The 14234-nt window shown below is 37.4% G+C and overlaps 3 protein-coding genes, 1 long non-coding RNA gene and 2 pseudogenes across 7 annotated transcripts; 2 read left to right on the forward strand and 4 right to left on the reverse strand.

The window, feature by feature from the left end:
* Positions 1 to 1479: 1479 nt before the first annotated feature.
* LOC120116859 lies at positions 1480 to 2796 on the reverse strand. The gene is made up of 5 exons (XM_039137258.1): positions 2638 to 2796; positions 2171 to 2437; positions 1938 to 1991; positions 1752 to 1783; positions 1480 to 1665 (listed from the first exon to the last, which is right to left on the reverse strand). The coding sequence occupies exons 1-5, from the start codon at positions 2759 to 2761 to the stop codon at positions 1480 to 1482; spliced, it is 663 nt and encodes a 220-aa protein (XP_038993189.1). The 5' UTR covers positions 2762 to 2796.
* A 2283-nt stretch (positions 2797 to 5079) lies between these two features.
* On the reverse strand, positions 5080 to 8252 carry LOC120116755 (integumentary mucin A.1-like). 4 transcript variants are annotated; one of them, XM_039137167.1, is made up of 3 exons: positions 7885 to 8252; positions 7118 to 7776; positions 5080 to 5273 (listed from the first exon to the last, which is right to left on the reverse strand). In XM_039137167.1, exons 1-2 carry the CDS (start codon positions 8220 to 8222, stop codon positions 7152 to 7154), a joined length of 963 nt encoding a protein of 320 aa, XP_038993098.1. In that variant the 5' UTR covers positions 8223 to 8252; the 3' UTR covers positions 5080 to 5273; positions 7118 to 7151. The 4 variants fall into 4 exon arrangements, with proteins under 4 accessions (XP_038993098.1, XP_038993100.1, XP_038993099.1 ...); XM_039137169.1 differs by lacking the exon at positions 5080 to 5273 and having other exon boundaries at positions 6868 to 7447; positions 7484 to 7776; XM_039137168.1 differs by lacking the exon at positions 5080 to 5273 and having other exon boundaries at positions 6868 to 7447; positions 7481 to 7776.
* Positions 5375 to 5985, forward strand: LOC120116860. Its single transcript, XM_039137259.1, has 2 exons — positions 5375 to 5434; positions 5531 to 5985. Exons 1-2 carry the CDS (start codon positions 5375 to 5377, stop codon positions 5849 to 5851), a joined length of 381 nt encoding a protein of 126 aa, XP_038993190.1. The 3' UTR covers positions 5852 to 5985.
* On the forward strand, positions 5867 to 6609 carry LOC120116861 (annotated as a pseudogene).
* Positions 8253 to 8262: 10 nt separating the features above from the next.
* Positions 8263 to 10664, reverse strand: LOC120116756 (annotated as a pseudogene).
* An 82-nt stretch (positions 10665 to 10746) lies between these two features.
* LOC120116757 lies at positions 10747 to 11877 on the reverse strand. Its single transcript, XR_005515585.1, has 4 exons — positions 11813 to 11877; positions 11647 to 11704; positions 11472 to 11568; positions 10747 to 11111 (listed from the first exon to the last, which is right to left on the reverse strand). It is a non-coding gene; the product is annotated as an uncharacterized LOC120116757 (long non-coding RNA).
* Positions 11878 to 14234: the final 2357 nt, after the last annotated feature.

Consider the following 14234-nt stretch of genomic DNA (forward strand, 5'->3'; position numbering starts at 1 on the left):
TCATATATTGAATCACGATCATCTACAATCCTTACATAAGAAGCTCATCGGAGGAATATGAATTTGGCATCAAAACTTAACAAACTGTGAATGTTTTAACCACTCTATCCCAGTTTACAATTCTAATCCCCATTGACATCAATGGCCTTAATCTGCTTAGTTAAAACATCCACTTGACTCTTGAAACTAAATAAGTTTTCTTTTCATCACGATTTAGTGCATCTCTTCGTTTTGATCATGAGATGACTTTTCAACAATTTTACTCTTAGCTTGAGTTTTACCTTTACCGTCTCCTTTCACATGTGATCCGGAACTGTCAGTTTTCAATCCAAATCTGTTGCTTGACTCACAAGTTGGATCAGTTTCAGGCATAAAAGTTGAAGCAGGATAACTTTTAATAGTCCCAGAAGATCTAAGTTCTTGACTAGATTTCTCTCCTTCAAGCTTCGCATTAAGGTTGATATCCCCAGACCTTTGAATTCCATTTTGCTGAGAACGCAATTTTTTCTCCTTCAAGTTTAAAGTTCTTGTTGATGTTCTTGGTGATTGAAGCGTACTATACCTTGCTCTATTTGGAGTGCCATTGAGATGATTAGTTCCAGTTCTAGTCTTAGAACTATTGTGCAAACCAGAATGGAACTTTACACCATTTGGAGTTAATTCCTTGGAATTTCCCTGCCAGCGAAAAAGAACACCACTCAACATCAAGATTGTGATGTTTAAACCCAAAAGAACAATAAAGAAACTAACAGGTTCAAAGAATCCAATCTTTGGTGATGGCAGTCGAAGTCCAGAAGGCTTCGCTTCTCTCGAAACAATGGATGGTAAATGACAACTTCTCTCAGTGCTGACATGATCCAAAGAAGCTGAGGATTCAGAAGACCAACAGTCAATGGAAGTTAAAAGTGATGCTCTCGGAGAATTCGGTGTGGACTGTAAACCAATTGGCTGAGAAGAATCTATCAGTTTGCTTTTGTGTAGGGTTAAGGATCTTGTAGGGGTCCGAACACCTGTGTCTGAAGCAGCCAAATCATTTTTTCTTCTCAGAGAGCTTGGGGATCTAACAATGGAAGCACTGTGTCCACAAACAGATCCTGAAATATCTTTAGAGGCGACATAGGAACGTGAAGAAGATGATTCTGGAGATGGAGTACCACGGTCACCAATACAAGGTTTCTTTGATATGTTCTGCCCTATAATCATCAATCAAAAATGAATATCCAAAAACAACTTTATGTAAAGCAGAAATGAAACACGACCAAACCAAAAATTTATGACAGTTTTACCAGATACAGCTTTTCTGATTTTATTGTTCACTTTCGTTTGATTTGCGACCACTGAAGCCCTTTTGGAAGCACCAGGCGAGAAAGGGTTGGCATGGTCATATGCCTTGGACAGCTTAAGGGAAGATGATGGCTCATGTTCTCCAGTTTGAGTACCATGCTTTGTTTTTATCCATACGTAGTGAAGCCATGTAAGTCACTCGTATAAGAAAAGGTCCGAGTTCATACAACTCAGAGATATACATGAAAATTTCACAAATACCATAGCAATGTTCTGAACTGAACATACCAATGCTTTTGAAGGATTGATGGCTTCTTTTGATGTCTTTCCCACTCCATCTGCTGTAGTTTTTGGCCTTCTGGAAGCTGGGAAGGGTTTAACCTAACATTTTTTAAATGAATGAGCATCAAAAAGGCATAAATAATGTTTGATTTCACCCAAATTTTTTTAAAAAAAAAAATACAAACCCTCGTTGAAGTTGTATCCCGCCTTTTTGAAACTGCAAAGAAAAAGCAGACTTGATAAGCACAAGGCAAAAGAAAATCCAAGAACAAATTCATAACAATCATATGAACTTGAAGTTATTACTTTTAACTAGAAAAGCATTTAGTTTTGTGTGCTAATCCTAACTAAGCCTATAGAATATAAGTTACTTGTACTGTAAGTCCGATTCTTGAATTTTATGGACTTGGAGATGGGAATATGACCTTCCAAATACATGAAAAAAAGTTAACATGCCTGACATATACCCGAATCCAACACTAAAACCCAATTCCATGTAACATAGTTTACTTGCAAAAACAAAGAAGCAACCTGAAAACTAGACAGAAATTATTTCACTCCGTTTACTTCCCACTGAAGATAGTTCAAAGCAGTAGATTCTTACAATGGGAATTTGGAATGCCAGTCTGACTTTGAAGTTTGCTACTGGAATTCAACATATTGGATTCTTTGCTTGACTTTTGCATTGAAGCTCTCATATCATCAAAAAGATCAATCTCAAGACTTGACAAGGAGTAATCACTATCCAACGCAGAGTCTGATTCAGTAGATTTCCAAAACTCTTGCTCGATTCCCGGAAGTATATGTGGTACTGTTTCAGACTTCCTATATCCATTGTTTACCAAAGACAACTCTTCTGGATTCAATACCCCTAAGCATTAAAAGAAAAGTAAGTCTTAGATCTGGAAAACTATATGGTGAGACAAATATGCTATAACAAGGAACCCGAACTTAGCAAATTGGTTCATGTAGTTACGCTTTCAAAGCGGCTTGAATCCAGATATTTGTGACTCCTTCCTTTTGAGGCTAAGCTGCTAAGGACTCATTTATACCTAGTGTAAATAAGTATACCTGCACTGGTGAAAAAGGCAGCATCCCAAGCTAAACTTCTCCGGGCAATGCAATCTCCGATTCTACTCGCTGCCATGGATTCCGAAGGTAAACCACTTGGTTCCTTGTGTCCCTTCTCCAGCATTAATGTTCAAAGTCTCAAACAACTCTTCAGGATCCAAAACTCCTTAGAAAATGAACAAAATTTCACAACAATAACGACAATGAAAGCGAAAAAGGCTTTCAAAATGATGTTGAAATTAGTTGGTAATTTTATCAGTCATTTTGAAAGCTTAAAAACCAACCTGGACTTGTGAAAAAGGCACTGTCCCAGGCCAAACTCTTGCGAAGATCATACTTGGACTCGAATCCATCAGTCTTTTTTTCTTCTTCCTTATGCTTTAGTTCATCTTTTGAAGCCTCAATCAGCCTGAATTCATCAATATCAATCTTTTTCTGTCGCTTGAAGCCTCTTCTAAATCAATAATATTCCATCAAGAAATTGATTTAGTCAATGAAAGTACAGTAAGAAAGGAAAAGAACAATCCGATATTCAAATTAAATCCTAATTGCATTCCCAATTTTAATGGCTTAAACTAAATTTTTTCATAATGACTTGATCAAATTCAATCCTGATGCAGTTTTTCTATAGTGGTAGTGGAATTTGACTAAAACTTGAAGATCATCAATATATAATTTCCTTAAAATATGATAGCCTACCAAACATAAAGATTTTTTCTTTACAGAAAAATAGTAAAATCCAAACCTTTCAAAGCCAACAAAGAAACAGAGAATTGATGAAAGCATGTTTAACTATCCAGTGTTTTTTTCTCAACATCCAGACAAAGAAAATAATAAAACCCAGAATGAATAACGTACCAGGGAATTGAAATTCGTACAAAATATCTCTTTTGGACGACATTTTCTTCTTCAAGATTACTCTATTCTTTTTTCCTTTGCATTGGATTTGGAGTTGAAGGCATATAAAGAAACTAACCGAGAAAAAAAAGAGAGAGAAAGGGAGGGAAAGTGAAGAACTTTAAAAAACATAGAAAATGAAGATTTTGACAATTAATTTGTAATTATTGCTAATTAATTTGATTAGTGGAGCGCGTGTTTTGTGCATGAATTTAGATAGGAACAATCCAATTTTGTTGTCTTAAAAATGGAAATATCATAAAGTCATCAAAACGACCAAGTTTTTATAATCAAACGACGATGACCCATCTATAATAACTGCTAAAGAAAAATACTTTCAAATAATAAAATTAATTATTTAATTTTTGAAATATGATAAATTTTTCATATGTGGAATAAAACATTTTATGTAAAAATTATTTTTTAAAAAGTTTATTTAATAATAATTATAGATTGAGTGTTAAAGATCTTAGATGTAAATTAAATTGAACATAATTTTGATTCTTAAATGAATAATTTATATTGTTTAAAAATCATATAAAAATAAAAAAAATTATTAACATAATATTAATTATTATCTAAAAATATAATTTGATTATTATTTTATATACTATCAATAAAATTATTTTCACAAACATGTGTTTCACTTGTCTATTTAAAAATTCACATTGAAACTTCTATCATTACTTAAATCATAGTACTTGTAGAATGAATTTAACTGACAATATACATTATAATAATTCATATCAGAATTATAGTTTTCAATTAATATTATTGATAAATTATAAATTCTTTTGTTTGAATTATAATAGAAAATAAAAAATATATATAAATATTGATCGAACTTTAGTTTATTGACACCGTTGTTATAATATTATAAAGGTCATTACTTCAAATGTATTTAAATATGATTATACTTCATTTAATAATTAAAATTATAAATATTTTAATGTATACAAGAATACATATAAACAATGCCAACCTTTTCATGTACTAAGGCTAAACTTCAGCTATTTTAATTCTCATTTTATTTGCTTGATAATTAAATTTGTTCAAATCAAATCAGAAAGAAATGAGACACAAGAAGAGAAGGCATGTTTCCCACGGCCCTTTTTCATTCTTTAATTTTAAGAACTTGAAAACTTACCCTTACCATAGGGTTGTCTTATTTATTTAAACTACATTTTTTAAAATCAAAATGTTGATAAAAACATGCTGTGTAATCCTCTTAAAACAATGGGGCCATTAAAAAAGATTTATATTGAATTAAGGGTTTGGCATCTATTAGGTTTCTATTCAAGCCAAAGCCTTGCAATCCCCCATACATCATGTTTTAGCATTAAAAATAAGTGGGTAAATATACCTAACACCATTATGCCACCCCTACTGATTATAGCAGTATTTTCCCATGCTGATCGAAATGCACGAGAAACGGAAGGATGAAGCAGCAGTGAAGTCACGTAACGACTGAAAATCGAAAAATCATCACCCGTTGGGCAGCCATGATCTACAATGCAATTCTCCTAGTCCTCAAGGATACGTCAAATCATCTAAAAATGCTATTACATTACACTAGTCGGAGCATGCGTGTACCGTCATGCAGCTTATAGCATAATTCAAGAAATAAAATCCGAGCTGAAGGGTGGCCGGTTGCCTTCTTCAGTCACAAGTTGAATCAAGCGCCTACCAGAGCCACACACTGACACCTTAACCTCAGGGTATGTTCTCCCCTATATCGATTGCATGAAATAATCAAGAATAAGATTTAACCGCAGAAGGCGATATTGTTACAGCTTAACAAAACAGAAGAATTTGTATCATAAAATGTCAGTCATTATGCATGACTGGTAGTTCATTTATCCAACTTCAAGCCACCAGAAACCTAAGAAGCACGGGGACGGCAAAGGAGACCCGTTTCAAGTACCCGATACGTTTCGGGTACGGGGACGGTTCGGGGACGGCTGAGGGACGTACCGGGGACGTGCCACGGTGGTAGGGTACGGCTGATCGAAATGGGGGACGGTCAAAGCTTATCCGGGACGTTTCGGGGACGTACCCAAAGGTAATTTTGGCTGAGGAGACAACCTCCGAGGATGAAGAAGTGGGATCTTCAGCCGAGGAAGAAGAAGAGGATGAAGAACCCCAAACCCAGTCTACTCCATTGATCCAAAAGAGCCCACCTCCCAGGAAGCTTGATCCTGCGATAGCCGTCGCGGGGAATGAAGAATCTGAGGAATCCGGGACTGAGTCGGAATCCGAATCCGACACGGCTATGCCGAATGTCAAGCCTCTTGCGACGAACCCATGGAAGACATGAACGCGAAGAAACCCATATCCGAGACTGTTGAAAGGTATGTTGGATTACTCTGCTAAAAAAGAGGCTGATCCTTGTGTTGATATGAATGCATTTTATGATTTTGTTAAGAAATCGATTCATACTGAATTACTGATGTTACGAAAGCACAGTTGATGGATAAGATTAGAAGGTTAAAGAAAAAGTTTGAGAACAATGCCGGGAAAGGTAAAAAGGGTGAGGATCGAAGTTTCTCTAAAGCCCATGAACATAATGCATTTGAACTGTCGAAAAAGTTATAGGGAAAAGAGGGGATTAGTGGGAAAGTTAAGTCTTCAGCTGCTAAATCCAATGGGAAAGCCAAGGCAAATAACAAGGCAGTGGTTGCATTGAAAGCAGAGTTTCATTCTTCACCTGATAAGAAAGCAGATATTGGGGTGCCAATGGAGGTCGATAAGGTGCCTAAGAGTTCGGTTAGTAATTTGTTTGATAAGAGGTTTCGTGTGTCTGGCTTAGAAGAGGAACTTCTAAAGCATAGTTTAGATATGGTTGACAGTGAAATGAAGGCAACTTTAGAGGCGAGATGGAGGAAATTGCAATTGCCGAATTGGAACTGTTTATTGAGCGAAATGAATTGGTCAAGGAGCATGCCAAGTTGATATTTTTATTTGACTTTATTTATAATTTTTTATATATATTTATAATTTTAAAATTATTTTATATGCCGTACCCTTGCCGTCCTCGTACCCTGTAATTTTAAAAATTACCGTTTTCCGTCCCCGTATCCGTGCAACATAGCCAGAAACTGAATAAACTATATTTTTGTACAATCCCATGATGCATCAATCCTTCAGCTTTATGCACCTTTAAAATGAGATGGTTTCAAGAAGAACTAATATAAACCATCAACTCCGACCTCACGGTTATCTATTCAAAAGAGAGAATAATTAAAACATTTATCCCCAACCCAACTAGCCTGGAGATCTAAACTTTGGGATCCAAAATGTAAAATAATAGCTGCTCCTATTCTTGCCATTTGATCTTGGTGGTGGCATACATAGTAATACAGATTCAGTTATTTCAGATCTTACACCTATTATCAGCCTGTAAATACAAAAAATAGTAACCATACTTGTCCACTAAATGAGTTTAAGTGCAGGAGGTGAAAAGAAATTCACTGGACCTGCACTCTCATCGTCTCCATAATGGTTTGTACAAAGCCAGATGAGAACTGTCATTATTCTAACATCATCAAGTTAAACGCTTTCATACAGATAAGAGAAGTAATACCTGAAATTTCCAAGTAAATTTTGCAGTGGAGATACTAAGTTGAATTTTCCTTGCTTCCAGCCACTTCAGGGGGAGATGACTCAGTTTCAGTATTTGTAGAAACAGTTGATGTTTCCTCACCGTTAGTTGTGAGAACAGTTGAAGCTTCCTCACCCAAGGTTGTCGAGATAGTTGAAGTTCCCTCGGCCAAGGTTGTCGGAATAGTTGCAGATTCTTCAACAAAGGTTGTGGGACTGGTTGGAGTTTCATCACCCAAGTTTGTGGTAATTGGAGTTTCCTCAGCCAAAGTCGTCACAATAGCCGGAGTTTCATCATGCAAGGATGCAGGAAGAGTTGCAGCATCCTTGTCCAAGGTTGCAGGAATGATTGTGGTTTCCTCAACCATGGTTGAAGGAGTGGTCTGAGTTTCCTGACCCAAGGTTGGAGGCAGAGTAGGAGTTTCTTCCCTGGAAGTTGGAAAAATTGTAGGAGTTTCTCCAGTTGACGTTGGAGGAATGGACGGGGTTTCTTCACTGAAAGTTTCAGGAATGGCTGGTGTTTCTTCGCCTAAGATTCTAGGAATACTAAGGGTTTCTTCTGCCAAGGGAATGGCTGGAGTTTCTTCACTCAAGGTTCTGGGAATACTGGGGGTTTCTTCTGCCAAGGGAATGGCAGGAGTTCTTCAGCCAAGGTTCTGGGAATGCTAGGGGAGTCTTCTTCCATGGAAATGACTGGTGTTTCTTTCGTTCTGGAAATACTAGGGGCTTCTTCGGCCAGTAATAGTTGGCGTTTCTTCAACCAAGGTTCTGGGAATACTAGTGGCTTCATCCGCCAAGGGAATAGCAGTAGTTTCTTCACCTAAGGTTGTGGGAGTACTAGGGGTTTCTTCTGCCACAGGGATGGCTGGAGTTTCTTCACCCAAGGTTCTGGGAACAATAGGGGTTTCTTCGACCGAGGGAATAGCTGGAGTTTCTTCACCTGAGGTTCTGGGAATACTAGGATTTTCTTCTTCTAAGGTCACAGGATTGGCAGTAGTTCCTTCACCAAAAGCTGTGGGAAAGCTTGAAGTTTCTTGACCTTCAGTAACGAAGCCTGAATTTTCCTCACCCAAGCTTACATTAACCATTGAAGTTTCCTCTCCCAAGTTTGTGGTGATGGTTGAAGTTCTTTGCTCAAAGTTGTGGAGAAAGGATAAGCTTCCTCAAATGTTGAAACCTTTGAGGTCTGCCACTACAAGTTGTAACAACTGTTGAAAATTGTTCACCTACAGTTGTAACAACAGTCAAAGTTTGATTACCAATAGTTGTTGCAATGTCCATTGTTCCCTCAACTTCAGTTGTAGCAATTGGCAATGTTTCCTCATACATGCTCGTGGAGATGGGTAAAGTCTCCTCATACATGCTTGTAGCGATGGGCAAAGTCTGCTCATACATGCTTGTGTCGAGGCCTGAATTTTGATTGCCTAAGGTAGTCGGAATGGCCAAACTGCCCTCACCAAAGGATGACTGAAGTTCCTCATGGAAAGTTGTAGCAATGGGTAAATTTTCCTCACTGGGTTGAAACCATGAATGAAGCTTCCTCACTAGGCTTGGAGGAAAGTGTGAACTTCCCTCGCCCAGGGTTGAGGCAACAAGAGCATGATCCCCACATAGAGATGAAGACATGAGTGGATTCTCCTCAGCTAGGGTTGGAGCATACAATGAAGCTTTGAATGATTCAGATATAGTGTAGTTGAGTAGATAATTTACAGCCACATGCCCAAAGATGTTGAACTTTCCAGCACTATTGTAGGCAACTTCAGCATCAGACGATCTTCTAAAAACAACTCTTGCACGGCTGGTTTCGCGATCGACTTCTGTTTCAGTTTCCTTTAATGGTCCGAAGTGCTTGAACATCTTATTTAGCTTTGTCTCCGAAGGGACAGAATTAATATCAGTGAAATTCATGACAAGTTCTGCAGGAGCCTTCTCATCGACATAGCCAGGGGGTTTCTGAGTGGACAAATCATTATTACCAACAGAATACCTTTTTCGAGACTTACGGCCTTTTTGAAGTGGCTTCTCTAATTGAACAGGCACTATTTCATATTGTCCATTTCCATTTCCATGTACCGGTTGCTCTTCGAACCATTTTGAACTACTCTGTGAGTCCAGTAAGTATCGTTCATGTCCTCAAACTCAAAAGTTTCTGGAGAACCAAAAATAGTATTGGGAGACTTTTTCCTTTTGTCACCTACTTTGTCCCCAGGAGGTTGATCCACAACAATTGAATCTCTGAAGTTAGAGAAGAAGTTGACAATTAAACTAAAGAACTTCGCCTTGGATCGCATGCTGACTCGTGAAGTTGAGATAACAACCCAAACTAGTGATGAGTGATTTGACATAAAACTCGTCATCTTTTGCAGTGCGTCATCGAAATTCTCGATCGGAACATCATTCCATCTGCAGCGGGATTTTCACTGCCTCCATCAATCTTCGGTAACATATCACCACTAGACTTCAGAATCGATGGAGATCCTGCCATTTGACTTGCAGCTCTACGGATGCATTCACCAATCTTAAAGGAAGGCTTTGGGGAATGAGGTGGAGTTTGAGACACTTTGGCAAGAGGAACTGTCTTCCTCTCGTCTTGCATCGAGTCCTCAAAGGAATCAACAGCTTTTCTTTTCTTTCCAAATGATGATGAAGGAAGCTTATTAGCCATCCCGTCAGGCCCATTTTCAGCATCAGGAGCATCAAATGTCTCACCCATTAATTCAGAGCTTCTTTCCTTTTTACTAGGATACACCTTCAGATTATGCTTACGCTTAGGTAACGGTCTCTTAGTTTGTGAAGTTTCTCCCACTGGAAATTGCTCACCATCGGTATCCAAGAGAGTACTAGCTCAATTACCTCACCGAAATGCATTTTCTTTTCAGAATGTGAGGTTTTTGTTTCATTTTCACTTAAATCTCCACAGGATTGGAATTCAGGCAACTGATGATAACCTTTAAACGATAGAAAGCTAACAACTGAGCTTTAGCAATCACAAGGTCAAGTCGATCACCCCCAGCAGCTGGAGACTCTGCTAATGCTTTCATATAGTTAACTAAGTTATCAAGTTTAAAAGAACTAGCACAAAGACTTATCAACATCTCTTATACTTGTTCTTTCCGAACACCTGCATTCCCAACATTTGGAATTTTATTCTATCAAAAGCATCCTGAGGTATGCAAGAGCAAGCTAATCCTAACTCTGTCCGTCTAGACACTTCTTCAAAGAACAATCGACAGCATTGGAATGCTTCTAAATTACTCTGCTTCTCAATCTGAGAGAAATGTGGTCGAAATGGCTTCAAAAACAGAAGCTTCATTCCAAGCAAATGTCCGATCCCCAAAATAGGCAACCAGATAGGTATCCTTCTTATGATGCTTAACCGCCTTCTCAGAAGCATCTGAAGGATCAAAGATCTGTCCTGGCCACCATGGATGACTCCTCACCTTTCCCCAGACTAAATCAGAAACCGAAAATTCGCCTTCCTCTGATGGCAGCTGGTACCTAGTTTGATGCACCTTTTGCACTCGCAGACCTCAGAGCCATTCGTGTAACAGTCTTTTCATCGAAGTTGGTTGGCTGTTCAGGATCAGAATCATGTTCTTCAACTTCTTTCTTGCAATTGGTCTAAACCATCATGTTCATCACTAGAAACTTGTTCTTCAACATTCATATCTTGTGCTACCCTGGAATCACCCTTAGAAGCTGCATTCTCAGCTAGCAGATCTGCATTTCCCAAAGAATTTGGGGAAAGTACTTGGTTCGAAATTGTTATCAGATTTTGAGGCTTCATGGTTTTCAGAGCCAACACCCACTGTCTCAATTTCAACAGACTTTTCTTCCACTTTAACATCTTATCAGCATCAAAACCATCATTTTTTGAATCAGGAACCTGCTTTGAACATCCATTGCAGCCCCAAGACTTGAATCAACTTCCTCTGCTCCATCAATTACTGTCGCAGACTTTATGCTTCGGTCATTTCCTGAGCAAGATAAAACTTCTCCAAATCAACATTGTTGTAACCATATAATATATGTGTGTTAGGTTACACGGTGTAAAACTTCAAGTTTTACGCTTTTTGTGGATCACTAGATCCTTGGATTAATGATTTAATGGATGAGATTAAAACTTTTAAATTAAGGATAATCCTTCTCTTTCTTTCCGTAAAATCTTCTCATTTCCTAATGCTAATCTCAACCATCTGTTTTCACTTATCCAACGATCCAAAAAGTGTAAAACTTTTAAGTTTTAGAAAGTTTTACAATCTGTCAATGGATCTTGCCTATATATATATATAATATATATATATAAGAGAATACATGATGGACTCTAGCAATTTTACCTGCATGATTTTCAGAGCTACGATGAGGAATATCAACTTCCATATGCCTTTGTTCAAAATCAGCACCTTGCTTTTCAGTTTCCTTGTTTGTGTTAACCTGCAGAAGAAAAAAAAGTTAGGCTAGGTTTACACATTAGAGTTATTAACCATTGGCAGAATCAGAATTTTGAAGTACCTTCTCATCCAATCCACTTTCAACAACCGATATAGTTGATTGATATGAACAACCACATCTGCATGGACATTGTAGATATTTTTTCAGTGCTACCCACCACTCTCAAAACTTCATTCCTTCCTTCAACGTTGAAATTCAAATTGTGATCAAATAACTAATTTCATACCTTTAGCCTTAGAATGGTGACATCTTCTGCAGTAATCTGTGACTTCACATCTGATGAGTTAGCATACACCAACATCAGCAGCTTCTTTGTGTCAGATATAGTTTCACAAGAACCATCCAGAGTATTCAAATTGTCCCCTTCAATCATCATTGCAACTTCCTCAACAACTTTAGTTTGCACCATTGAATCTTTGGATGCAACGGATGAACATTCGACATCTTTCTGTTCTCCCGGTTTAAGTCATTACCATCTAAATCACCAACTTTTTGTGCCACCAAAGTTTGATTTGCATCTCTCTCACCTTTATCCCTTCCAGCTTCACCACCAGAAACCTCACTCCTAGAACCTAATCACCAGCTTCGTCGCCTTCACTGTTTAGGTTGAGCATATTACCCTCCATACCAACTCCACCAGAGTCACCAGGACCATGAACCGCTTCATCATTTGAACCGTCCCAATCTACCTCCATCTCCCCCATCAGTAGTACAAATACCATCCACATAAACATGAGAACCCAGAACTTCCACCATATATCATCTCCATTACTAGGTTCCTCTTCCCCTCCTTCCTCCATGGGAATTTGACCCTCCGTCTCACAACAGTTTCACAGTTAATGAAGATTCTGTAGCAACACTCAGGGAACCACCTTTCCCTTTAGCCTCATCCATTCAATAACCGACCTGAGTATTTTCAAATCATCCGGAAATTGAAATTAAAATTTTTAAGAAAAATGATCAAATACACATTTTCATACCACATAAAGTTACAGCGATAAAACAAAGAGAGAAAGAAATAAGCTATAAACTCAACTACAGTTCACTAACAACAGCTAAAAAAAATCTGTAGCATTACTAATAAACCACCCTTCTCTTTAGTTTTATCCATACAAGAACTAATCTGGGTATTTCTCAAAATCAATAAAAAAAAGCTCCAACATTAAAAAACTCCAAAGAACGAAACGAAAAATAAAATAAAATAAAATCGATCAACCCTAAACAAAACTCAAGCTAAGGCTGACAGAAGCATGAAACTGAGAAATCGCAGGGGAAATGGAAGGAACGATATATATCAAGAGATGAAATCTTCATATCATAAGTTTTAGAAAAAGATGAAAAGGTGAAGAATTTATGTTTACCTTCGATAGATCTCGTTGGGGGGGGGCTTCGAGGGTTTGGGGTTTTGAAAGAGAGAAAAGTACTTTCTTCTGTTTCGTTTGGTATTTCGGCAACAGTGAAGAAAAATATAGTAATAATTCCAGTGTTCTCCAAAGAGATCCAAGGACAGTAAACACGTATTCCACTACTGTTATCATTGCAGGTGGCATGTTTCCATTGGATTTTCTGGGGGCTTGATGACATTCCTTTTTTTACGAGGATAAAGGCTTTTTTTTCCCTTTTCGGCAAGTAAAAATCAAACTGTAGAGAAGTGATGTATGATCAACTGCTTCGCATAGTTTTTAAACAATAATAACAAATATTTATATAGTTCCTTTGATTTATTATTAATGTATAAACAATTGTTAACTTTATATCTAACGTTAATTAAGTCAGAATTTTAAAATTCTCATCTAAAAATTCAAATATTATATTCTATTACTTTTCGTCATTTGATTCCATGCACGTCATGCCTCGAACGTTATACCTCCCATTGTGGGAATCTGGTTTACTTACGGCATCCAACAATGGCCTTCTACACTGTCTTCAATGATTGACTTGTTTAAACAGTGATGATCGTTCCCCGTTGCTCATTTCGATTCGAAAACAATAACGGCATCATCCCTTTAATTCAAATGTCGACAAACAATGATGTCGATATCGCCTTGAGAACGTTCATGGGATCATTAACCTCGTTCACGATGTTTGTTATAGAGCCTTCGATGATATAATGAAACATGCACTTTTATGATTCAATGGATTAGGGCTCAAAAGAATTCTATCCATTTTCTTTATAAATTTATATTTATTATTCAAGAAGCAGTTAAACTTGCTACAGAAAGTATAACTTCGGTACATAACAAACAAAAATATCTCATACTAGCACCCAGCAAATCAAAAGAAATCAACTATCCAACAACCAGTTAATCATCCTGACGTTACGATTGCGAATGGAACAAACTGTGTTAAGAGAATCGCCACCGCCTTTATAATACCCTATTTAGATTAGTCAATCAATAGATCAGAAACCGATAGTTACACCAAAAAGAAATCAACAAATCCTGAATGTTTCCAACAGAACAAAGATGAGCATTTTTTTACGGTATCAACCTATTGTACTAACTATTTCCTGAACAAATATATTAGACTCGCTATCGCATAAACCCTTAAACAACCTATTGTTACTGTTCATGTAAATTTTTAGATTAATCTAGGGTGCTTTCAAGTAATGGTATATAGGGGTATGCAAATCCGGGTACTCTGATTTT

Source organism: Hibiscus syriacus, unplaced genomic scaffold, assembly GCF_006381635.1.
Source record: "Hibiscus syriacus cultivar Baekdansim isolate YM2019G1 unplaced genomic scaffold, ASM638163v2 tig00110303_pilon, whole genome shotgun sequence".
Classification (NCBI taxonomy): Eukaryota; Viridiplantae; Streptophyta; class Magnoliopsida; order Malvales; family Malvaceae; genus Hibiscus; species Hibiscus syriacus.